Source organism: Notechis scutatus, chromosome 2 (genome assembly GCF_049901735.1).
Source record: "Notechis scutatus isolate UNSWTSFEM ecotype Mainland chromosome 2, rNotScu1.2, whole genome shotgun sequence".
Lineage (NCBI taxonomy): Eukaryota > Metazoa > Chordata > Lepidosauria > Squamata > Elapidae > Notechis > Notechis scutatus.
Window position 1 is genome coordinate 57,895,280 of NC_142010.1, and position 26,906 is coordinate 57,922,185.

The window sequence follows — 26,906 nt, forward strand, 5'->3', positions numbered from 1 at the left end:
TCCATGTTAAATATCAGAAACATAGCTCTGGAGATAATTTTGAGCAGGAAATGATTGATATTTTTTTAAAAAAAAAACCCACTGCAGGCGTGAAACTCTTAACATTACGAAGAAACATATAAAACATCCAGAATAAAAGATTTAAACTCTACAGTATGAAGTATAAATAACAATCACACCACATACAACCTAAAAGTCTAATAACACAAGGAAAAATTCTTGAGATGGTGTCATCTTAAGTAAGCCAAAAGCTCTGTTTTAAAAAATTACTTTGGGAGACCCGTGTTTGCTTCTGGAAAGCCGTCACCATTGGGACAAGTAGAGATGAACTTCACCCCAAATCAGGTTTTGCCCCCAATTACCCCATTCTGCATCAGGTTCCACAACTGAATTGAATGAAATCACAAATATAAGGACCACATCCACTAAATCATTATTACAATAATAAATGAACATATAATAATGACTGAAATTTGTTCTTATATGAACAGTTCATACATAGATGACATGTTGTATTTTGCACAAAACACACACTGCTGTTCTATAGTAATTAGAAATCCTCAGTTTATAACCATTGTACGATGCAAAACATACAGCAGATTTTTAAAATTTCATTTTGTTAATATTTATTCCCCAAAAATCATAGGAGCTGATCTTACTGTTGATTAAAGCAGTAACTTTATAGTAGTAGTAGGAAAGTAGTAACTTCGTATGGCAACTTTGTATTTTCAAATTTTACTTTTTGTGAATTAAATATTTATAAATATTACATATTTGAAAATGTATGTTTATGATTGTTTCTTTTAATTAAATTCTTCTTTCAACCAACAGCATGTGCCTGGAGCTGAAGTCAGATTATTTATTTTGGAAAACATCATTTTAAATCCTGCTTATGATGTCTACCTACTGGTAGGAATGTCAGTGCAATACAAAGTCATGAAAATTAGGCGAGGGAAAATGACAGGTCTGTATGTCATTTGTCCAGTTGTAATATTGTACACATATTTCCTGCAGATCTATATAATGTTCCAACTATGTTTAAGTTAATAAAGTTATAACAGAGTCTACAAATCATTACTCAGGTAGATTTATGTCCCCTTTAATAATTAGTTTAACACATATTTGATCAATGCATTTTGAGAGTTAAAAGGTTGTTTCAATTAAATTTCATCATATAAACCTGAGTAAATTCCTGCAAATGTCAGTCCATGGTGTGTATGGGGAGTGGGTAGGGAAGAGAGAAGACAAACAAAAATAACATGAACTTAGTGCTAATTTTGTCTTCGTTACTTAGGATAGGGTAAGATAGACCCACATCTGAACTGTATATTCTGGCTTGGAATTAAATTTCTACCATGTTATTGGCCTATTCTTCTAAAGAGTCAGTGAAGCAACATTTTCATATTTCAGTTCCTATCTGATCTCAATCATTCTTTTTGATACTGTAATGTTCAATCCTTCTCCACTCTGCTATTCAAAGGAGCTTAGTCGAAAATATGTATGAGGTCAGGAGACATTGTTCTGTTTCAAGAAAGCCAGCAACATCTATGCCATTTGGTTTAGAAACATCAACTTGGTTGGAAAACAAAATTAAAAATGTTTCACTCAATTGCTATTTGGACTCAATTTTTATAGTTCCTGATTCTCTCTTAAGTTTAACTTTCTTAAATTGTTAGGTATAACATTGATACCAAATATGGTTTGGGTGAATAAATATATAAAACTTAGATATCATGGTTTAAGTGCTTATCACTTTAAGCACAATGCAGCAGGCAATTAGCCGATTAAGGGTGCGGTTAGAAGTTACAATATAAGGAAGCATTAGAAGCTGGAAAGCTTACTGTAACTGTAACTGACTGTGTGTTACTGCGACTAACTGTGTCTTACTGTGACTAACTGTGATTACTGACTGTGAGTGCCTGTGACTGAACTGTTCTTGTCTGCTACTGTTTGCTGATTTACTGCGTAATTCTACTGTTCTACTGTTTGAACATTGCTGAATATCCAGCGTTTGTTCCTCTGGAGAGAGGCACCGGAGGAGGAGAAGATATCTTTATCGGCTGATAAAGATATTGTAAGGACTCTTAACTTGGACTATACTAGTGAGTCTTACTGGATGGAAATACTGTGAATGACTTAATGGACTGAATGACAATGCTTTGAACTCTAAATGGATTAAAAACTATTTAAACTACAAACAGTGTTTGTGTTCAGTGTGTGTATACTCTGGGGCCCTTCCTGGCTTGACTACTGCTGCAATACTCTGCTAGGGGTTAATCCCCAAACCCTAACATTGGTTATGGGCCCAGCAGCATAGTCTAACTAACCAGGATATAGCAGAGAGAGTTGGTGTGAGTTGCACATTACTGTAAAAACAAACTGTTTTAATTAGTTTAAAATAGTCAAAATATCTGAAGAGTAATGGCACAAGTAAATTTGTCACAACTGTCCATGATATCCAGGCTGGATGGAACAAACTATGTTTCATGGTCAATGAAATGTAGTTTACTTCTACGCAGAGAAGGTTTGTGGGACATTATAGCAAACCCACCAGATGTGAGTAGCTGGGATCCTGCTGATGATGATGATAACGAAAAGTTACAAGACTTTAAACTGAAGAATGAGCAGGCTTTATGCATCATAGGACTGACTCTCTGTGATCAGCAGCTTGTCCATATTCGTGGAGAAGAAAATGCTGCAAACTGCTGGGAGAACCTCAGGAAGATTTATGTTCGGGACAGTGTAGGAGCACATATAAATCTTACACGGAAGCTTTTCGAACGCATCTTCAGAGGAATGGAGATATGTTAGTTCATTTAAACTGTATGAAGAGCATTTTTCAAGAATTGCAAGAAAAAGAGCTTATATTTAATGAACTGCAACAAGTCTACATAATATTATCTTCATTAGATCAAAGCTATGATGACTATGTGACTTCGTTAGAGGTATTGCCAAAAGAAAGCCTCTCATTAACCGAGATTACAGGCAGGCTACTAGAAGAAGCCAGAAGAAGGCGTGAGCGTGACGAGCTGAGAGAAGATAAGAAAGAAGAGAAATTATCTTCAAAGCTTGAAAGAAACCAGCTTAGCAAAGTACAGCACCTGGAAGAAGAGAATTTATCTTCGACGGCATACACAATTAAAAAGTGTTTTAATTGTGGAGGCAGAGGACATCTGGCAAGGTTCTGCAAAAAGAGAAAAAGCCAGAATGTAAAAAGCCAAATAAAGCATTTGAACTAGCCACGTTTAGCAACTCTGATGTGAAGAATGATATATGGGTGGTTGACAGTGGCGCATCCCACTGCATCACAAGAGATAAGACAAAATTTATAAAAATGTCTAAAAGCTCTCAACATATATCTCTTGCAAACGGCTGGAATCTTAACGCGAAAGGTCAAGGTCTTGCACATTGTCCGTGCATAAACCAGGATATAAAAATGTTGTATGTACCGCAACTAAAGTTTAATTTGCTTTCAGTAAGGGTATTAGATAAATTAGGTTATGTAATTACTTTTAAGGATAATAATTGCATAATTGAAAAAGATAACAAAAGGGTAACTGCAGCTTTAAATGGAACATTATATGTATTAGATAATAGTAAGAAAGGGGAGGCTCAAACTGTATTTAATAATATAAAGCCTCATGAAGAATGTATCCATTTATTGCATAGGCGTTTGGGGCATGTAAATTTTAAAATGCTAAAACGTACAGTTGAGTTATCTGAAGGAATAAGGTTAAAACCTTGTGATAAATATTTGCGTTGTAATGTTTGCTGTGAAGATAAGAGCAAAGTATTGCCTGCAAATAGGCTAAATGGTTTCAAAACAAAAGAACCTTTAGAAGTGGTATTTGCAGACATAATAGGTCCAAAGAAACCCAGTATGGGGGTGCTAGATATATACTGAGCATTATGGACCATTATTCAAGATATGGGTTTTGCTATTTAATGAAAAGCAAAACTGAAACATATCAACATTTTTTCAATTGGCTTAGGTTTGCTGAAAGAAAGTCTAAACGACAACTGATAACCCTGGTGACAGATAATGGTACGAATTTATTAATAACAAATTCCAGAACAGACTTAAGGTAGCTGGAATAGAGCATAAGAAGTCTGCTCCATACAGGCCAGAACATAACGCTTTTATTGAAAGAAGAGGCCAAACACTACAGGCAATGGTTAGAACAATGTTAAATGATTCTGGGTTACCTGATTCTTTGTGGGGGAGGCTACAATGTGTGCTAATAACATATTGAACAACGTTGTTAATACAACAACAGGTGAAATACCATTTACCAGGTGGCATGGCAGGAAACCTGACCTAAGTTACCTGCACACATTTGGTGCACCAGCATGGGTGCATATCCCTAAACAACTCAGAAAAAAAGGGCAACATAGAGCTAAAAGATTTTTCTTCGTTGGTTATCAGGCAAACCATAGGGCATATAGATTTTGGGAGAAAGGCACATCTAAAGTGTTATGTAGTGCTAGTGCCCAATTTCTAGAACATGAAGGATGGGAGAAATTAGAAAAGGATGCCAATAAAGATGTAATTATTGAATCCTATAGAAATCCCATTAGTTATCCCTGTAACTTTAAAAATAAAGTAAAGAGACAAATACAGGATGAAATAGTGCCCATAAAGGAAGAAACAGATTCAATAGCTGAACAGAATGAGGAAGATGAACAGGTAGTAGTTCAACAAAGTCCTCCTGTAAGCCCTGTAATTCCCAGAAGAACTACACGTGTATCTAGACCGCCTGATAGGTACCAGGCTAACACAGTGTGCCAGATTAATCAAGTTCCTAATTCTGTAGAAGAAATTAAAAAGTATCCTACTAAGGAAAAAGAAAGTTGGTATGCAGCAATGAATAAGGAACTGAATTCATTAAGAGATATGAAAGTGTATGAGAATGCCAAATTACCTGTAGGTAAGAAATCCATTGGCTGCAAATGGATATTTAAGGTAAAAACAGATAAAGATGGTAATTTAATCCATAAGGCAAGGTTAGTAGCCCAAGGTTTTAGGCAGAATGCCAATGACTACGATGAGGTGTTTGCACCTAGTCTTAAGGCAGCAACCTTGAGGGCAGCTTTAGTGTGGGCAGCTAGTAAAAACTATATAGTTAACCATCTAGATGTGGAAACTGCTTACTTGCACGCCCCATTAAAACATACTATTTATATGAAAAAACCTGTTAGTATTAAAAGTGAAAATAAGAATAATAATGATTGTTGGTTGTTAAAGAAAAGCCTCTATGGTCTTAAACAATCAGGCTATGAATGGAACCAGTATATTGTAAAGGAACTAGACAATATAGGATTTAAAGCTGGTTTAGCCGATCCATGTCTGTTTAAGAGGGAGACAAATGGGAAAGTATCATTATTATTACTATTCACAGATGACATTGCATTGATAACTGAAACTAATGATGAAGCAAATAAAATAATAGCATCATTAGGAAAGAGAATAAAGATCAAGCAATTAGGGAGATAAAGAAGTATCTCGGTTTGAATATAAAGAAAACACGGAAAGGTTTTAAGATATCTCAGGAAGATAAGATAAGCAAATTGCTAAAAGATTACAAGATGGAGCTTTGTAAGCCAGCTAAGACTCCAATGAGTCAGGAGTTTAGCAACACTGATGAACAAAGCCCGGAGTTTGATAAGGTGATTTATCAATCTTTAATTGGTAGTTTGAGTTATATTAGTAATTGGTCTAGACCAGATATTTCGTACTGTGTGAATCAGTTGGCTAGATTCAATTCTGCACCGTGTGAAAGACACTGGATTGCAGCTAAGAGGATATTAAGATATCTTAAAAAGACAATGAATTATTCATTGTATTTAGAACCAAAGGGTGATTTAATTTTGAGTGCTTATGCAGATGCTAGTTTTGCATCAGAAAGAGACACTAGAAAGTCGACTTCAGGAACGGCCATAATGCTGGGTAAGACATTAATAGGCTGGAAGTCAATAAGACAACAGCATATAAGTTTGTCTACTATGGAGGCAGAATTCTCCTGTTTATCACTGTTATGTACAGAATTAATAATGTATAAACAAATGTTAATTGATATAGGTATAACTGTAGATTATCCTATAATTATACATGAAGATAATCAGGCAGCAATTCAAATGGCCACAAATATTGCAGTAAAAACAAGGAGCAAGCATACAGATCTAAGATACCTAAACGTGAGACAATCTGTAAGAAGTAAGATGATTCAGCTAGAGTACTGTATGTTGGAGGAAAATTTAGCTGATAATTTTACTAAAGCCCAAGGTGCCAGTAAGCACCAGGAGAGTTGTGAAAACTATGGGGTTAGATTGTAAGGTATTATATATTTATTTCACCCAAAAGGGGAGTATGTTAGGTATAACATTGATACCAAATATGGTTTGGGTGAATAAATATATAAAACTTAGATATCATGGTTTAAGTGCTTATCACTTTAAGCACAATGCAGCAGGCAATTAGCCGATTAAGGGTGCGGTTAGAAGTTACAATATAAGGAAGCATTAGAAGCTGGAAAGCTTACTGTAACTGTAACTGACTGTGTGTTACTGCGACTAACTGTGTCTTACTGTGACTAACTGTGATTACTGACTGTGAGTGCCTGTGACTGAACTGTTCTTGTCTGCTACTGTTTGCTGATTTACTGCGTAATTCTACTGTTCTACTGTTTGAACATTGCTGAATATCCAGCGTTTGTTCCTCTGGAGAGAGGCACCGGAGGAGGAGAAGATATCTTTATCGGCTGATAAAGATATTGTAAGGACTCCTAACTTGGACTATACTAGTGAGTCTTACTGGATGGAAATACTGTGAATGACTTAATGGACTGAATGACAATGCTTTGAACTCTAAATGGATTAAAAACTATTTAAACTACAAACAGTGTTTGTGTTCAGTGTGTGTATACTCTGGGGCCCTTCCTGGCTTGACTACTGCTGCAATACTCTGCTAGGGGTTAATCCCCAAACCCTAACATAAATGATAAATTACAAGAAGATATGCTAAGTGGAAAAAATAGTAAGAAATATCACCAATGAATTAATGTTAAGAAACCTAAACCCATTTTCAAGATTTAGAAGTACTTCTGAGACAAAATTAAAAATACAAGTAATATTGACTAAATCAGATTAGGATAACTTAATTTACCTCCAAATCACTGGGAGAAATAATTCATCACTTAAATGTTTTCCATTGATTTAAAATACAATACATTTGATTGGACCATGTCCATTGATAAAATATTCATATAAAATTTATATTCATATTTTCCTAGTTTATTAATAAAACCACGTCAGGTCATCACCAGTTAGCATCTGTTATTTACTTTGGCTGTTATATCTAAAAGGTTAAATTGAACTCATTAATATGTGCCAAAGGATGGAAGAGATTTGCTTTGTGGAACAGAAAGCCAACATAAATGAAACAAGTCTTTCTTAGAGGCTGAATAAAGTAACCACCTATATTAGCAACATAATCACAATAAAAGTTATTTTTTAAAAAATGTGAATCCATTTATTTTTATCTTCCTAAAGCTTTAGTAATGAGGATTTCAGCTGTAGGGAAATTGGTTTCTGTTCTGTTGCTTTTTTATGTAACTTTGTACTCTGACTCTTTATAAGTAAATAGGTAAAGATATTTTATAGTACAAAGCGAACATTTCTATGCTGTGTTTTTCTTTTAAAGATACTTTGATGAGCACAAAAACATTTTGTTGCTTTTTTTTCCCTATTGGAAGCATTCAGTGACACTTTTTTTGGCTTCGATTGTTTCTTAATGTTGTCTTGCATTTTGGACAGAACTAATCATGCCTTCTGATCAATATGAGCTACAACTTCAGAACAGCACACTCAGCCCTGGGGGAGATACAGCCTGGCCAGTTGCCAGATTGGATCAGGCAACATGCACAGTTACTGCATTGCAGCGGGGACAGGCAAATCTTGTACTTTCCCACAAAAATATCCTTTTTGTGTGTTTCATATTATGCACAATGAATGACCATTGAACTGGCCACCCTGTGTTTAGACGCCACTACCTTTCCAGGATACTCTGTACTGGTCCTGCTACTCATTAAGTAGCAATACTCTTGACTTGTTCAAACAGCAAAGAATATAATAGGTGTTTTATTGTAACAAAATTTTCAGCGTGACTTCTTTGATTCTTTCTAATATTAAAAATTAGGTACTTAATAGATTTTACTCATATAACAATATTAATTTGTTATCACTGTCTAACTTTTTGGATCCTTAACTGACTTTTAAGTGTATCTATGCAAGGAGCTTCTAAATTACCCAATGGCACCATTTTTGTTGTGGACCCAGGATACCTAGGTAAGTAGTGCTAATTGACTTTGGAAATAAACAACTTCATACAATTTTTTAAATAACCAAAGCTAATTCATTCCATATAAAAAGGTATACTTATATTGCCAAGTACTTAATAAATTTGTAGACTTACTGGGAGCTGTGTGGCATAGAAATTAAAATCATTATGATTGGTTGCACAGTCAGCCAGATGTTTAGAGTCAATTGGCATTTTTGTACACCTATTGAGCCCTTCCCAATGACCTGGGGAAAGGCAGGTATTGTTTGATGGTGTTAAACAGTATGTAAACTGTTCCAAGTCAAACTGCCTTTTGGAATTATCTGATGGCAGTTTTGTCAACATTGATGGTGTTTGAGTAGTGATCCAGATGTTTTGGAAATGCATCCAAGGCTCCTATTAATATTATACTCCTTATACTTATACTATACTTTGCTTTCTTTTCCCACAATTGCTTTACGTCTATTTGCAGATCTTTGTGTTTTGTGATTTTCTACAGTTCTTTCCTTTCTATTCTCCTGTCTCCAGGTACTGACTTTTTGCCCTTCTTGTCAATAATTGTTAAATCTGGGATATTATGTGGCAGGTGCTTGTCTGTTTGAATTCTAATGTCCTAGAACCCGTTAGCTTCTTCATTTCCTATTACTTTGTCTTTTATATGATTTCAGCAGTTTTTGCAACTTTATTATTACTATTATTAAATTGACTACTCACATTGTTACATTTTTCAGAAGGAGGAGGGCTATTAACTCAAATATTGTATGCTCTTATCACTGCATGTGTTGGACAGCTTATCATAAATTACATCACAGGTTGTCCAAAAGTGCAATCCATTTTATATTTGTTCCATCTTTAATCTCCTTCTTCAGAGTTCTTTGAAATGGGATCCATTCTATGACTGTCTCGGTCCACCTGCCCACCTGTTCTTCTTGCTATGTGACCAGCCCATTTCCATTTCAATTCTTTTCCAATTGACCTTACTGTTCAGCAGAAAATTATTTTCCCATTAAAAATCCAGTAATCTTATATATCATTCAGTAATCACCTATTTCCCCCTTATGGAAAAGTTTATATAGAATCACACTTTATGTCACTCTGATGTGTTTTGATCAAGTGAGTATTCTGTAACTCTACGACTTTCAGTGCTTTTGTTGTGCAGGATTTTCAATTCATCCTGGTGAGAGATGGGTGCTGGAAACTGAGAGGTTCTATGAAATCACTATTGAAGTATATGACAAATCAAGCAATAAAGTGTATTTATCTGAGGTAAGGGAAACATAAATAAGCATTTTTCTGAAAAATCACATCATGTATACAGTATAATGATAAGGATGAGACATTTCAGTCAGGAATACTATTAAGATTAGAGTGAAAAGAAAACATAAATACCATGTGAACAAAGAAACCGGTATTAGTTCAAATGAGAAACAACTTATAACTTGTAATTCCCACCCTGAAGCTATCTCTTTGCTTTTTAAAAATTGGCCTTTCACAGAAGTTGCACTGTTTTATGGAAACAGTAAAATTTTCTAGGAAAATTAAGATCATAGATCATCTGTTGAAAAGCAGAAGTCCACACCTTTTAAGCAGATATAAACACACTGACGTTTATTCTGGCTTATTAATGTTCAGGATGGCAGTGGCCATTTTATAGTTCTTTTATTTTGAATTGACAACAGATTTATGCATATGTATATTGAAAGTAAAGTACTAATGAAAAGTCTTTCAATAAAACTATAGGGCACAAACTTTTTACAATATTTGTCCTGTAAAAATCTCAATTTCTTAGTGTGTGCTTAATAGCAGGTTATATGTAGTTCTGATAAAGTATGGTTTAGGCAGTGTGACCTTATGTTGAGCATCATAGCAGTTAATTAGGTTTTTTATTTCAGATGTTGGAATGGTTCTACATTTGCTATATTTTCACTTCGCTTGCTACTTTTTTTTCCCAAGCTTTTCATTGTCTTGAGATACCTTAGACCATGGATGATTGAAGGAGGGAAAATATTGTCTCATATCCCAAGAGAGTGAACTGATGTCAGTATTTGGGAAATCAAAGAGCAAATCATAAAAAAGATAAACTGCAAACACATTAAAAAGCATGGTAATCATTACAACTCAGGATGGATTTTATAATAACAGAAGTTGCACCACTCACTACCTTTTCTTTCATTTTGATTTCCTTACGGAAGTGCAACATACATAATGCAACTTATTTTGAAAAAAATGACAAACTAGAAAAATGGATTCCATCTGACTGCTTTAAAAAAACTGAGCACATATTTTCCCATCAGATTATATTAATGGTATTTCTATTAAGATATGCTTGTATTCAAAATGTATTTGATAACTATTCCTTTTTAAATTTCAGAACATCAGAATTGATATGTACTTCTCAAGAGAATATTTTGAAGTTGTGAGGTCTTCTCTGAATGGTTCATATCACTATGTAAAAGCAATAAAAGAAGGACATATTATTCTTGATGCTAAACTAACATCTATTGTAGATCAGGTATGATGCTTGAAAATAGTGGCTTTATGTGAACCTTATCTAGTTAATAAGTAGACTACTTTACTAATTATTACCACATTTAGCCAATTTACTTGTTTAAATTTAAAATATAATCCAATCAAAAATACTCATATGAAAACTATTCTCATGAATTTTGTCAGAATTACAATTTGCAATATATTACATATTACATACAATATATTCAAAATGGATTATAAAAAAGTGAAATTGCTGCCTCTCACCAACTGTAGCAAATACTTTGTTTAAGGATATAATTATAGTTATAGTGATTTATTTAGCAATCTGGGGAAAAAACAGAAGGTTAAAAAGAATTCTTTGTTATACATGTGCATGCATGTGCATAAATAATTTATTGTACATTACTAAGGTATAAAAAGTATTTGTACAGTTCCCATTAAAATATAGTAGTTCTATGGTGGATGGCATTCTCCCCATTCCACACAGGAAAACCTACTTTCAACATTTTTTGAAGGTGAAATCTTGGTCAGTTTCATTTGCACATTTGGAACCAATATGGTAAGTCCTCAACTTACAACTAGTCATTTAGTGACTGTTCAAAGTTATGACAGACCCTCCACAAGATTCTTATGACTTTAGTTTAGTTTACTTTATTGTCATTGCACCTCATACAACGAAATCAAACAGCATCTTCAGTGCACATCATGACCATGACAATAAACACAAACATGCATCCTTCACCCTCCACAAATTGAACCCCCCCTCCCGACACCACACCAATACTGCACTATACAGCAGAATTCAAAAGAGCTACTGCCCTGGGATAGAAGCTGTTTTTCAGCCTATTTGTGTTTGTTTTTAATATTCTGTACCATCTGCCAGATGGTAATAGTTAAAAAAAAAGGGTTCCCAGGATGAGATGGATCTTTGAGAATGTTTTGAACTTTCTTAAGGCAGCAGGAGCTATAAAGCTCTTCCAAAGAGGGGAAAGGAAAACCAGTGATCTTCTGGGCAATGACGTTAACCCTCTGGAGTGCTCCCCTATCTGCCACTGTGTAATTGGCAAATCATACAGAGGTGCAGTAAGTTAAGATACTTTCTATGGTGCAACGGTAGAAGGTCACCAGCAGTTTTTCATTCAGTTGTTGTTTTCTGAGAAGTCTCAGGTAGTATAATCTCTGCTGGGCCCTTTTGACCAGTGCTGCAATGTGAGCACCCCAGGTCAGGTCCTCTTTTATGGTAACACCCAGAAACTTAAAACTGGCCACTTGCTCCACTCGGTTTCCTTGATGATCCTACAAGAGGAGAGCAATCTCTAGGAATCAAGTTCTTTTTGTGGAACCCTCTTATAAATGAAGGGTTGAGGTAGGGCAGGGAGGAGAGAGGAAAGTATATGAAGGAGCCCTATGCTTCTCTGCATATTGCACCTTACCCAATAAAAATAGGTTTTAAAAAGCACTGAACTAAAATATTTATTTAATGCATATTTATTTTATTAGGATGGAGGTGTGCACACATTTTCTGTTCCTGCACAAAATCAGCAAGAAGTAGATATCTATGCTCCCATTGTTCTTCAACCAAGCATATTGACCTTTCCATGGCAAGCAAAAGCAGGAGCATATCAGTACAGAATCCTGGTATGTATTGAAGCCATCTAAGAACAGAATACAGCACACTTAGAAATTGGATCCATTACTGTTCCAGTATATGCTATTAAATTGATGGCTTATAATCTTGCTTCTATAGGGAAATGCGGTTTTGTTATTACTTGTTTGTAGTTTCCCACCTTTGTCCTTAAAAGCTTCATTTTACTTTATCTTATAATTTAGAAATATTTTAAACTCATGTAATCCGCAAATGAGAAATTTTGATAGAAATTTCAAATATAAAAATGACCAAAAAAATTAAAAGCAAATGACAATTATAAAAAAGGACTTGCTTAGGTACTAGTTAGTTCCCTAAACCTACATCTGTATTCATTCCCAAAGGAAGAAGAATTGGCCTAGAACCTGACACTTCTATTCCCCCGCCCCCCACTATTGTTATAATATTGTGGTGTATTTATATATTCTTCCAGCCATACTGTTTCTTCTGTACTTTTCATGTTTCTTCAATTTCAAGAATGTTTTTTTTTCACAGAAGTGCTTTTCTTCAAGAAAGTTCTGTTATGCAAGGATTTTTTTTAAAGTTAGCTCAATTAAAGTTTAAAAGTCTTTGAATTGTTTACAAAAAGATTCATCCTTTGGCTATGACTGAAATGCTTTTCTTCAAAACAGATATCTATGTGAAACATGTTTTTAAAAAAGTGTCAAGCTGGTTGACACAGAAGTTGGTGATTCTTTTTTAGTTAGTCTATCTAATTAAAGATGTAAAAAAAATAATCTTGAATAAGACTATGCAGTTCTGGTTAATTAATAGCTGGGAATAAGCCCATTAATTAATGCCTCATTTATTTCTGAGTAAATTCCACAAGATTGCATTGCATTGCATTCTTGAAAGACTCAGTGAAGATCAGTTGAATGTTTGCACTTCAGAGTTACATATGAAATTCATTAATAGGAATATAGCCATTTTCACATCGACCAGTTCTTCTAATTGACCATGGCTTGTAGCTGTTATTAATTGTAGCTGCTGTAAAAAGATAATTTTTATATTGGTAGTATTTAGGAAGAAAAGAAAAATAAGGTGGTTGATTCCAACTTAAAACATAGTACATAATACTATAGATACAGGAAGGATAGGAAGAATGAATAGAACTATTTCCTTAGGAGGAAAAACTAAGCTATGCTTGTCTGCTATTTGGGTGGAAGATTATTTATGATTTTCAGACAGTGTATGCTGTTTTAGATCTTTAATTGCTTATTTGTTCTATTGACTGATAATGTGCCATCAAGTCAGGCTCAACCTTTAGTAATCACATGAATATTCTCCGTAATAATCTGTCCCTAATCTAGCCCACCAGGTCTTCCAGCAGTAAAATCATTATAAATGAGCCAAGCACTTTGTTACTGGTCATCCTCTTTTCTTTCCTTCCATCTTCCTTGACATTACAGCCATCTCCAGAGAGTTAAGTTTTCCACATAATGTGTCCTTTGAGCCTTAAGTGAGAACTCTGGTTTCATGTAGAAAGTACAGAAGATGACCTTCGTGGAAATAAGAGAGTTCATGTCATTTTTCACTGTAGAGTGTGTGGTGGCCTAGAGGTGGAGCTCTCACCCCACAATCAGGAGGCTGTGAGTTCAATCCTAGGTAGAGGCAGATGTTTCTCTCTCTGGGCACAATGAGAATATAACTGCTGAACAAAACTCTGCATTGGTTACAGGAAGGGCATCCGGCCATTATAAAACACTCTGCTAGCTCCATTCAGTTGCCGAGACTCCACCCCAGAAGGAATTATGGGGTTGTTAAATGAAGATGATGATGATGTCATTTTTCACTATAGAGCTTTACAATGTTCGTACTTCCATATTCCAAACTTAATTCTTTCATTGCAGATTCAGATTTTTTTCCCCCTGTATGGCAACATCAGCAACTAGATATTTCAAAGGTTTTAATCCAGCCGAGCATAAACCCTATTAGTATTCCAAAATATCCTCAACTTCTCTTCAGTAGCATGTTGAATGCCATCTGACCTGAGAGAACTATCATCCAGCATAATATTGTCAATTATTTAATATTTTCTATCCATGTGGTTTTCTTGGTAAAAAGACAGCAGTAGTTTATCAGGGTCTTTTTCCACACAGTATGAATTGATGCCTCAGCCACACTCACTAAAGTGATCAACTGCCTTTGGCACTGTCCTATATCACAGCTTCCTAATATAGGTACCAACTTGGTTTAGCCATATTCACATCTGAGTGAAATATATGATGAAAATATGTACTTTGGACATAACTCCCAGCGTTCTTCAACCATCCTTTCCAGGAACAACCCTCCAGCATCATGAGGCAGCATAGCAGGGTGTTGTTTACTGTACTTATATTGTTGCAATGTAAATCAGATTAGTACAAATGCACCCAGCAATCTAGAATAACAGAAAGAAAGAAACTTCCTATAAAGTCATGTTACAACAATAGATATCAATACAACTTTATCAAAAAAGTATCTGACTGCTCAAACCACTACAACAAAACCAACTTAAGCTATGAAAAAGAGAACACAGTCATACATCAGAAGCAACTCAGAAACAACTAATCAAAAAAACCTTCTACAAACACTGTTGTATCGCCATAATACAGAAACCAATTAAAGCCCTCTAAAACATCACCCCTGATCTACAACATAGGGTGTAAGCCCTGTAAGAGTCACTATGGAAGAAGGGCAGGCAGAAGACTAGCAGGGCACATTCACTGACACCAACCAGCAGTTAGAAGACATGATGAAAACACTTTAATAATACATGGGCAGGTCTAATCATACTAAGAACCATGATTCACCTTCCATCCATTCACCTTGGAAACTGTGAGCATCCTAGACCAAACTAAATCCAAAAACACTAGGAAATTATTGGAACCTTGATACTAAAACAAAATATGCCGTCAATAGTCACATTATGATAAACCATATTTATATACTATTCAAAAGAGATATTAAAAAACCCTAAGCCAGTGACATACCAGAACACACCTCTTCAATAGCCAACTTCCAGATAAGCAGGGATTGATATCAAACAGAAAACAATTCTCTAATCAAGGAACCACTCAGGAGACAAACAATCAAGCAGAAAATAATATCGTAAGCAATTAACAAATAGAAAACCACAGATGCCCATTGGTAGGGCAAGCTGCTGCATATAAATAGAACAAATTCCATACTCATTAGCACTGATAATGTTATTTGGTGAGCTAATGAAATATCTGCAAGCAAACAGCCAAGACCACCAAGAATTCCACAGTAAATCTTTATTATTAGCCTGGTGACTTATTGTAATGGAAATGGCAATTAGACAAATTCAGAAGGAAATCTGTAAGTAATGTCTATTAACAGGTGCACTTTAAGCATCTTAGTATCTGAGAAACCTTGCTTATGGGAACAGAGTGCTGGACTAGGTGGACCACAGTTTATTCTAAAATAACTTTAAAGATCATATTTTATTCCTGTTTCAGCTACTAATGCTAGAAACAGGGTCAGTCATTATGATGAAGAAATTACTTGTAGAATGATCTGATTAATGCAATATTTTGGCAAATAATGAAATATTGATCATCATTATTGTTGCATGTTATATTAGCATCATTATGTAGCATGTTATATTAATTAGGAAAAGAAAGGATAAAGTTTATATTTAAAAAGAAACTCCACACTTGGCTTTTTACTGTGCTTTGCTGTATGTAACAATGTTGCTGAGAATAATTCCATGACAAATTAGACTTCATGTGCAGCCCTTTCCACACACATGGCCCTCCACATGGAAGAAATTGGTGGAGCATTAGAAAGGAACGGCAGGAAGGAAGTCGGAGGGGAAGTCATGCTAGCAAAAAATATGGACATATTTTATTATTATCCATTATTATTATTGATGTAGATTGTATATTCATATTGGCAATGTGATACCTAAGCTGATTCTACTAGATGCTTTTCAGACTAGATTTGTATGCAACTACAGAGTTGAAACAGATGGTAAAGATCACTGATAACTGCATTAGAAAGAGCTATCCTGCTGCTTAATTTGCAAGCAAATCCATCTTTCTGTATTCATAGGTTATAACGTGGAACAAATTGCATTTTCTTTTTCAACCTAGAAAAACTGAAAAGAAGTAAATTTTCTTTTATTGGTAGCCTTTGAAAATTATGATACAGGACCTTTGGAAATATCGATGATACTATTCAAGTCTCTGTGGGAATCATAATAAATGCAGTTACTCTTTATTGTTATCAGTGACTGACTTCTGATTAATTTCAATAGCCATGTATATATGTAGCTAGTGTTCTTCTTTTGGCATTCTCTGTGCCTTTGGCATTTATACTTCCAAATAATTTCTGTCATTAGAAGTAGACATGTTAGTTGCAGTGAGACAAAATAATTCAGTTGGCTGCCTCCAGGTTCCATTGTAAGGAAACTAATTGGTTTCTAAAAATTGTGACATTCCTATCACTTGGATCTTTTATGTGCTGGCCTAGGAAGCAATAAATTGACTATAGATATTGTTAATTATTGAAATCTCTCAAATTATCCAACATATTTGGAGACAATTGGTACTGAGATGTTTTAGAGATGTATCGATAAATACACTGCTCAAAAAAATAAAGGGAACACAAAAATAAGACATCCTAGATCTGAATGAATGAAATATTATTATTAAATACATTGTTCATTACATAGTTGAATATGCTGACAACAAAATCACACAAAAAATATCAATGGAAATCAAATTTAGCAACCCATAGAGGTCTGGATTTGGAGTTACACTCAAAATTAAAGTGGAAAAAAACACTACAGGCTGATCCAACTTTGATGTAATGTCCTTCAAACAAGTCAAAATGAGGCTCAGTAGTGTGTGTGGCCTCCACGTGCCTGTATGACCTCCCTACAATGCCTGGGCATGCTCCTGATGAGGTGGCAGATGGTCTCCTGAGGGATCTCCTCCCACACCTGACTAAAGCACCCCCCAACTCCTGGACAGTCTGTGGTACAACGTGGCGTTGGGGGATGGAGCGAGACATGATGTCCCAGATGTTCTCAATTGGATTCAGGTCTGGGGAACGGGTGGGCCAGTCCATAGCATCAATGCCTTCGTCTTGCAGGAACTGCTGACACACTCCAGCCACATGAGGTCTAACATTGTCTTGCATTAGGAGGAACCCAGGGCCAACCGTACCAGCATATGGTCTCACAAGGGGTCTGAGGATCTCATCTTGGCACCTAATGGCAGTCAGGCTACCTCTGGCGAGCACATGGAGGGCTGTGCAGCCTCCTAAAGAAATACCACCCCACACCATTACTGACCCACTGCCAAACTGGTCATGCTGGAGGATGTTGCAGGCAGCAGAATGTTCTCCACAGCGTCTCCAGACCCTGTCACATCTGTCAGATGTGCTCAGTGTGAACCTGCTTTCATCTGTGAAGAGCACAGGGTGCCAGTGGCGAATTTGCCAATCTTGGTGTTCTCTGGCAAATGCCAAACGTCCTGCACAGTGTTGGGCTGTAAGCACAACACCCACCTGTGGACATCGGGCCCTCATACCACCCTCATGGAGTCTGTTTCTGACCATTTGAGCAGCCACATGCACATTTGTGGCCCGCTGGAGGTCATTTTGCAGGGTTCTGGCAGTGCTCCTCCTGTCCCTCCTTGCACAAAGGCGGAGGTAGCGGTCCTGATGCTGGGTTGTTGCCCTCCTATGGCCTCCACCACGTCTCCTGATGTACTGGCCTGTCTCCTGTAGCGCCTCCATGCTCTGGACACTACGCTGACAGACACAGCAAACTTTCTTGCCACAGTTCGCATTGATGTGCCATCCTGGATGAGCTGCAGTACCTGAGCCACTTGTGTGGGTTGTAGACTCTGTCTCATGCTACCACTAGAGTGAAAGCACCACCAGCATTGAAAAGTGATCAAACCATCAGCCAGAAAGCATAGGAACTGAGAAGTGGTTTGTGGTCACCGCCTGCAGAACCACTCCTTTATAGGGGATGTCTTGCTAACTGCCTATGCTTTCCACCTGTTGTCTATTCCATTTGCACAACAGCATGTGAAATTGATTGTCAATCAGTGACAGTTTGATTTCACAGAAGTGTGATTGACTTGGAGTTACATTGTGTTGTTTTAGTGTTCCCTTTATTTTTTTGAGCAGTGTACAACCTCTGATAAAAAGAAAAGCAGTATTATACTGCAGTAATGGGTGTTATTTTGATACATGCTCAGAAAGAAATGGACATTTGTGTAGCAATAGCACTTAGACTTATATATTGCTTCATAGTGCTTTACTGCCCTCTCTAAGTGGTTTACAGAGCCAGCATATTGCCCCCAACAATTACCAACCTTGGAAGGATGGAAGGCCGAGTCAACCTTGAGTCCATTAGGATTGAAGTCCTGGCAATGGGCAGAATTAGCCTGCAATACTGCATTCTAATTCTATAGTATTCTCTTTAATTTGAGTTAAATGATTAAGAGAAGTATACTTTAAAAATGATTAATAAAGCTAATGTTTTAATTTGCTTTTCTTTTATGAACCTAGGCTTATGGTGGGAGTGGAAATTTTACTTGGACCTCATCTCAACAAAATGTTGCTTCAATTACAATTAAGGGAGTAATGACAACTGGGAATGAAATTGGTGTCAGTGTCATTCATGCCAGAGATGTTCAGAATCCTTTACACCACGGGGAAATGAAGGTAAAGAATACTAATTTTGTAAGAATGTATCTTCTGACCTGCAGAGAAGGCTTATGATACTTGTAGTGTCAAGAAGTAGGGATGTTCCTTAATGATGAATCTTCCTTGGCAGTTTAATTTCTAGGTGAACTGTTTATGTAGGGTAAAGAACATCAGTCTAATCTGAATATTTTAAAACCACAGGTAAATGCAAGTATTTCAGAAGCAGACTTCATACAAAATGCCATACTGTTGAGAACAAGTTTAAAAAAAGCATAGGATGTGAAATATCATGGCCAAGAATTCAAATCCAAGCCTAAACATATAAAAGGACTTACCTGAAATCTTATTTGGAGACAGGAATGACCCACCAAATTATCTACTCTTCTCTCAAATAATATACCTTATAAACCTCTGCCTCAGATTCAGAAGTTGCAGGTGAATGTAATGACTGATCAATAATGCCATGCTTTCTGCACCCCCCCCCCAGTCAACTGCACATGTCCCTTATAAATACTGAAATATTATCTTCAGTCCTCTCCTTCTAAATTTCAAATAAATGTCTGTTGCTTCCAAAACTTTCAGCAAATGTGACTTTTTTCCAGAAGGTTCAGAAATGATGTGTTTAATTAAAAGTCTACTTTCAGACTCAGGATTCAGAGCACATAGCAACAGGAGTGCACTTTACCCCACTTGTATTTGTAAGGAACTAATATTAAATTAAACTAACATCTTCAGTTTAAGATTTTAAATGGCTCACACTTTGCATTTTCTGCTTGAACAAAGCATCTGCCTGCTGACCTTGATTATCAGATTATGCAAGTAGTGTATAAGTTCCACAAGGATTACAATTTTAACACCATACCATATGGTCTACAATTTAACCTGAAGCAGTAAGCAGATGGCTTCGAAAATTAGACATGCCAAATGAAAATCTTTGATCCTGTAGTTGTTATGAAATGTTACCATCCATCTGTGATGTTTTCTTTATCAATAATAAAGAAATAAATGCAAACCAAGTGTTGGTTTACCCCTGTATTTGAGGTAACAGTTTCATACAGATGCCACAGAAAGCACACTATTGATTGCACTTAACAATCTGTTGTAAGTTGCCACTCATAAACCAAGTTTGTTGTGTTACAAACCAGGGCTTTCTGAAGTGTTTGATTTGAAGGCTGGCAAAATAATAAAGATGGGCACCCTACAGATATTGTCTAATGTCTAATTTAGTATGATTGACAGTTTGAAATAGGCTGCTTCCAAATCAATAAATCAACCTATGAACTTGTGCCATTAATGTTCAGGCAATTAAAATGAAATTTGTTTTAATTAGATTGGGTTTTGTTTGTTTGTTTCTAAATTCCAGTTCAAGATTTGCATCTCAGTCTTTATCTTGTGTCTTACTTTATTTTTGTCTCCTAGGTTTATGTGATAGAACCCAGTGATATGAAGTTCACACCTTGTCCAGTTGAAGCACATGTAGGCCAGACACTGGACCTGCCTCTGAAGATTATTGGTGTAATGAACAAGGAAACCAATGAGGTGGTCACTCTAAGCGATTGCTCACAATTTGATTTAGTTGTCAACATTGAAAATCACGATGTGTTCAGTCCATTTCAAGGTAACTTACAATAAAATTTAATGTTTAAATAAATGGACAAATTTCCTTCCTAATATAGTACTTATTTCCTTTATTGATAGTAAATGCTTTTAAATGTTTAATATTATAGTTTATACATCATATACATTTATCTCGTAATTAAGCATACATCAGTGGGGTGGATAAAATTTGTCTAAGATGCAAAACAAAAATGATTCTATTATAGTAATTCATAAAATACCTCTCATAGGTTTAAGTAAGTATTACTTATCCACTTAGGACTTGGGTTGAACATTTTCCTACATGTCTTGTTGCTGATTCTTTGTCAGTTAATATTTAATATAGTTTAATATTTCTGAAAACTTTTAGGCAAATATTATTTTTTCAAATAAAACTAGAAGTCAGATCAGGTCAAGAATAACTGAGAATATTTCTTTGTTTTCTCTATCCCAATATATTGGGAGGTGGGGGGGGCACCTGAAATAAGGACTTTGCATAATCACTTTTCCATCAGGAAATCTTTTAGAGACAAGTAAAATAATTTTTGGTTAGAGGCAGAGTTTTCAGAGTGCCTGTGCACTTGAAGAATAAAACTTTCTCTTGTTATTATTCATCCTGTATATCTTCCCAAAATCTGCTCCAGGAATGCCCCTGCCACCCAGGCCAGTTTTTGTGGGCACTGAGAGCAGCACAATAGAAGGGCTCTCTTTCTGTACAAGATGCCTTTCAAAAGTCCTATTTAGAGGCTTCCAAGAAAAATCAATGACATCATTCCTCCAAATGTTTTAGACAATAGAGTGTTCATATGCACACTGTGGTTAGTCTGGCATTGGAATGTTCCCATTTACTTCTTATTTCATCAGTTTGTAATCATGAACTGGTTAACATCATGTTAACCAGACAGACTCAGTATCTTTTTTGACAGAGGTTCTATTTTATTCTCTGCAATTGGCTATTTTGCCTTTTGTTTATTTGTTTTATTAGTACATTGATTTGTAATCGTATGTTTATTAGCATGGGCAAGTTTTAAATCAACATTTAAAAGTGTAGTGTAAATATTATTTCATGTTATGCTCTATTGTGGGTTTTTTTTTAAACAGGAAGACTGAAGCCAACTTCTGAATACTGCAGTGGGATCAGAGTTAAAGCTGAAACCCAAGGCCATTCCTCACTTGTTGTTAGTTATACTCATGGCCATATTCACCTCAGTGCCAGTATTACCATAGCAGCCTACCTGCCAATAAAAGTAAGCCTTAGTTTAATAAAGCTTTCTTTCTAATTCTGATAAATACTTTCTTCAATATATGTTGATTATACAGTATGAACTAATTTTAGATAACAAGTGAACTAAACAAATGTAATGACCGATCTTTTGCTTGGAATTAAATGAACGTGAAACATCAGATTATGGAAGTTTCTGTTTGGAATTATCCTCAGTATGTGCTTATAAGATTGCAGGGGTATTTACTTATTATTATTCTTTAATATTTCTGAATTGTCTTTCCTCTAAGAAATTCAGAAGGCTGCACAGCAAATCAAACAACCACCTCCATAACAAAATAAGCAATAACATTAACTAACCTTAATACATTAAAAACAATAAAAAATTAAATAGAATAAAAGAATAAAATAGAACATAAAATAAAATTTAATGAATAGAAATATTTATTAAAATGTATACCATGACTTTTAGTCATATGTATTTTTCATAAAATACACATGTAGTAGTATTTAAAATAAAAATAAAACCTGGAACTTTTTTTGTAAGATTAAGATGAGAAGTCTTCTACAGCTAGATTTTATTTGTTTGTTTGTTTTTATTTGCATCCTTGGTTTTATTATTTTTTTACAAAAAACTCAACATGCCAAACATATCCTATTTTCCTCATGATTCTCTGAGATCCTGGACATTAATTGAATCACCTACTAGTTTTTATTGTGTATAACTATATCAAAATGTTAATGCTATTTAAAAACAATTATAACAGCTGTGTATTCTAATAATTGGAACTTGCCAAAACCAAATGCAAGTTCACACCAGGTCTTGCAGTTCAAGCTACTCCACTTGAAACAGTTGCTTGCTTTTATGGCTATTTCTTCCCTTCTTCCCATACTGAAGGTGTGCATCATCAAATGCTGCTATTTATATATGTCTAGAATTTTGTTTTCAGGAAACACTAGAAAGATTTACTTTATTGAAAGCAGCTGGAAAAATTCCCCCTGAGTATAACTCCCATTAATTTGAATACAGAATATTCAAAGAAAATTAACCAAAAAATAATATTATTGTATTATAGAAAGGTGGAGCAAAATAACAAAACATGCTGGAATTTCCTCTCATGTGATTCTTTTGTGCAGGCAGGTTACCAAATCTATTAATTATCTTGGAAAAAAATTTGCCTGAATTACAAGTGTTGTACAGTAAAATCCTAAAGAAAAGAATTGAGCATGCACAAAAAGTATCTGAGCATTAGTGTTGGTGAGCAAAAACACATTGGAAACAACTAAAACCCTCCTAGATTATTCAATATGGAAATATTTCAGAGGGTGCTTTGTTTTTTGAGCTGATATCAAAATGCCTCTCTGAAGCAAACTGGAACATCTGCTTCTAATCCTTCAAGTGGAATAGCTACACAACTGAATGATAAAGCACCATGATCTCTCAGCAGCTTTGCATGGCATCTTTCTGGATTGGCTCTGGCTGTTGTTAACCAGCACTGTACTATGCTGGTTGTCTTCCTTTCTCCAGGGCCAGCCCAGTTGCTGTTGATAGGAAGAGGAGACATGCATCCAGTAGCCCCTGTTATGCGGCATGCTGCACAGCTTAGTATGATCTCTTCTCTTGCTTTACATCTACGTGAAGCCACAAGGTGGAATCATCCACCAGTTCAAGCTTGGTCTCATCAATATGCAGATGATACTCAGTTATGAATCTCCATCCCAGACGATCTGATTGATATTTTGGAGGTCCTGTCTTGGTGTCTGAAAGCTATTTTGATCTGGCTAAGGAACAACATGTTTCGACTCAAATTTTGTAAAACTGAGTGGCTCTGGATTTTAGAGCCTCCTGGTTTTGAGATGGTGGTTGCGCTGCCTCAGAAATATAATGTGCCCAATCTGGGGTCCTGCTGACTTCATGATGTAATATATACAGCTTACTCTACATACATGTCATATATACAAGCATTAATTTCATTCCGTATATGATCAGGTCATGACATCTGTCATTTTTTTGACATCACTGCAGTTTTTTATGGGTATTGTGCAATGTCTAATTTGAGAAAAACTATAGGTTAGTTTAGGTTAACAAGATTAATAATTTCTGACAAAATTACTGATAATATTATCATGATCTGAATCATTATCATTTTCTCTCCTAGATTATTGATCCTATTTCTGCTGCTTTGGTAACTTTGGGTTCTTCTAAAGATATCCTCTTTGAAGGTGGACCCAGACCATGGATTCAAGAGCCAACTAAGTTCTTCAGAGATACCAATACGGAATATCCAGGGAATGTTGGCTTACATTTACTAGGACCAGCTACATCTAGGAATTATTTCCAGCATTGGGCTAGGGCAACATGTAAAGCCCTTGGGGATCATGTGAGTGAGACAAATTTTGATTCTAAAGTTTGCTGTATTTTTTAGGTGAGAGGAATTGAGGTGATTTATTTTAACAGTTGATACATGAAATAAGGTGTTTAATAGTTACCTTGCATAATCATAACTATTATGACATTTGGATGCATGAATCAGTTGCTGATCCTCATGCTGTTTAACTCGTAAGAATTAAATTTTGTTAAATTTACAAATGATTTTATATCATGAAAAGTGCCAGTGCTTTAACTCAGTGTGTGTGTTTCCTGACTGAACATAATTACTTATTATATTACACATTATTCATCAAGTCTCATAAGAGTAAAAAGCAGCAGAAAAAAAATCTGAAAAGCACCTTTCAGATTATTAGACATTTAAACAAATGTAAAAGTAATAACATAATGATTAGTTTCACAAAGGACCAAAAAAAAAAAAAAAATCTTCCCTGTACACTTAATGTAACAATTTAACTTTTGAATTTGTTCACTGGTTTTTTTAAAAAAATTGCAGGTATGACTTTTAAATTTTAATGCTTCAGATAAAATAGCACACTTTTGCAAATCAATATGAGTGAATGCAATCAAAAAGCCATAATCAAATATAATCACTGATTGGTTGAGTGATTATGTGTTATCAAATCTTAGTGACATTGCATAACTACACTTCCAGGGCAATCTATCCCCAACCTGACCCTACCTAATTGTGCATCCAACATCAACATCACTGAATCCTCTTGCTACCTGTTGTTCCTTTCTTTTTGTTTCTTTTCTTTACCTTTACCAGCATTATGATTTCTCATAGGAGCTGGAACTTCATATGTCTAAAATGTGGGAGTCTGGTCATTTATGCCACTAATAAAAAGGGTGAATTGATTTGTTCTATGATTGGTTTGCTTTCTTCACTATCCATAATATTCTGAGGAGTCTTTTCCAAGGCCAAAGTTTAAATATATTTTTTATCCCATCTATCGGAATTTTTATCGCATTAATATATTTTTTATCCCATCTATCGGAATTTTTCTATCAGCATAGTGCAGGCTCTTGATGTTTGTTCCTTCAGTTTTAAAACCATGCTTATCTTCTTAAATTCACAGACTCTCAATATACATATTTGGCATGCAGGCTGAACAAACAAGGAAAGAATATACAGCCTTATCTGGCTCCATTACTAACCCTGACCTAGGCTGTTTCGCCATATTCTATTCTGTATATATGTGTGAATACAATGAAAAATTTTGAAATCCAGTTTTTCTTCTCACATGCTATCGCCTGACACAGTTTATATAATCACATATCTTTCTGTAATTACTGAAGCACAAATTAACTTTTTTGCTTGCTTAATTTTTTATTTCAATTATCCAGTGCATATCAGCATCAGCATTTTTAAAAACCAGGTTGAACATCTGGCATCTCTCTTTCCATGTAGGATTGAAAGCCTTTTTTTTAGATGAACCTAAATATTATTTTGCTAGCATGCGATATCAAGGATCTTGTATGATAGTTTCCACACACTCTTATATTTCCTTTTTGGGTACTAAATAATTACCACAAAAGGGAATTTAAGAGTACTATATGGACTGATCTGTTGGTCACTGTGTTGTTCTCCAGGTCTGCTGGCATAGCTTGATCAGAACCTTTAGAGCAGGGGTGTCAAACTTGAATTCATTGAGGGTTTCATCAGGGTTCTGACTGACCTCGGGGAGGGGGGTAGATGTGGCCAAAATAGGCATGGCCAGCCTGACCTCATTTCTTGAGGCTCTGTTTTCAGCCGTGATGGCCTCCTGCAGTCCTCTGCCAGCAAAAACGGAGCGTGGGTAGGCCATTGCGGTTGAAAACAGAGCCTGGGAGGGCCTTGCGTTGTCCTCCCAAGCTCTGTTTTTGCTGGCATAGGCACTGCGGGCCAATCCTTTGCTGTTTCCAGGGTGGCCAGATCTAAGCACCCCATGGGCAGGATTTATGCCCATAGGCCTAAATCTTATAACCTTCATATTGTTAGTGACCAGAATGGTCTCCTAACCATCTAGTACTATAGGAACTCTTAAGTTCTCTGTCATATAAGTATCTTCTCCTATGGTAGCGGTCCCCAAGTTTCCAGCTTTATGAATCGGCAGGGTGGGGAAGAGAGGAGATGGTTCTGGGCTGTACAAGTGGTGGCTGTGTGCACTTGTGCATGCAGGTCTATTTGCACAAGCAGCAAGTGCACACCCATACCACTCATACAAATGGAGTTTCACACACGAGTGCGAGTACCAGCCGCTCATGTAAGTGGATCCGCGCATGTAAACGTGCTCTCCCACTGCTTGTGCAGCTGGGGGGTGGGGACCCTGTTCTAAGCTCTTTAGATGTTTAGATCTTTAGATGTTGACCATTTCTACTTTACAGAATATAAGTATCTGTATATAAGTTTATAAGACTTCCATCTTTCTTTGATCTTCTTTGAATCAAATACTATTGACTGGCATAGCAATTTGAAGGTTGAACTTAATTGGGAGTGGAGATATTTTTGGGTGGGAAAATTTTCCTTGTTTTTCCATGTCTGTTTCAATCTTCAGTATTTTTAGAGATGTCATTATAA

General features: G+C 35.8%; 1 protein-coding gene across 1 annotated transcript in view; it reads left to right on the top strand.

The window, feature by feature from the left end:
* Nucleotides 1-26,906, top strand: part of NUP210 (nucleoporin 210) — a 103,770-nt gene that overhangs the window by 38,382 nt on the left and 38,482 nt on the right. The window contains exons 6-15 of the mRNA XM_087954819.1: nucleotides 832-964; nucleotides 7,813-7,984; nucleotides 8,276-8,343; nucleotides 9,495-9,601; nucleotides 10,707-10,847; nucleotides 12,326-12,463; nucleotides 19,002-19,157; nucleotides 20,559-20,757; nucleotides 21,837-21,982; nucleotides 24,117-24,338. Coding sequence (XP_087810945.1) covers nucleotides 832-964; nucleotides 7,813-7,984; nucleotides 8,276-8,343; nucleotides 9,495-9,601; nucleotides 10,707-10,847; nucleotides 12,326-12,463; nucleotides 19,002-19,157; nucleotides 20,559-20,757; nucleotides 21,837-21,982; nucleotides 24,117-24,338 — 1,482 coding nt within the window. The remainder of the gene's footprint in view (nucleotides 1-831; nucleotides 965-7,812; nucleotides 7,985-8,275; nucleotides 8,344-9,494; nucleotides 9,602-10,706; nucleotides 10,848-12,325; nucleotides 12,464-19,001; nucleotides 19,158-20,558; nucleotides 20,758-21,836; nucleotides 21,983-24,116; nucleotides 24,339-26,906) is intronic.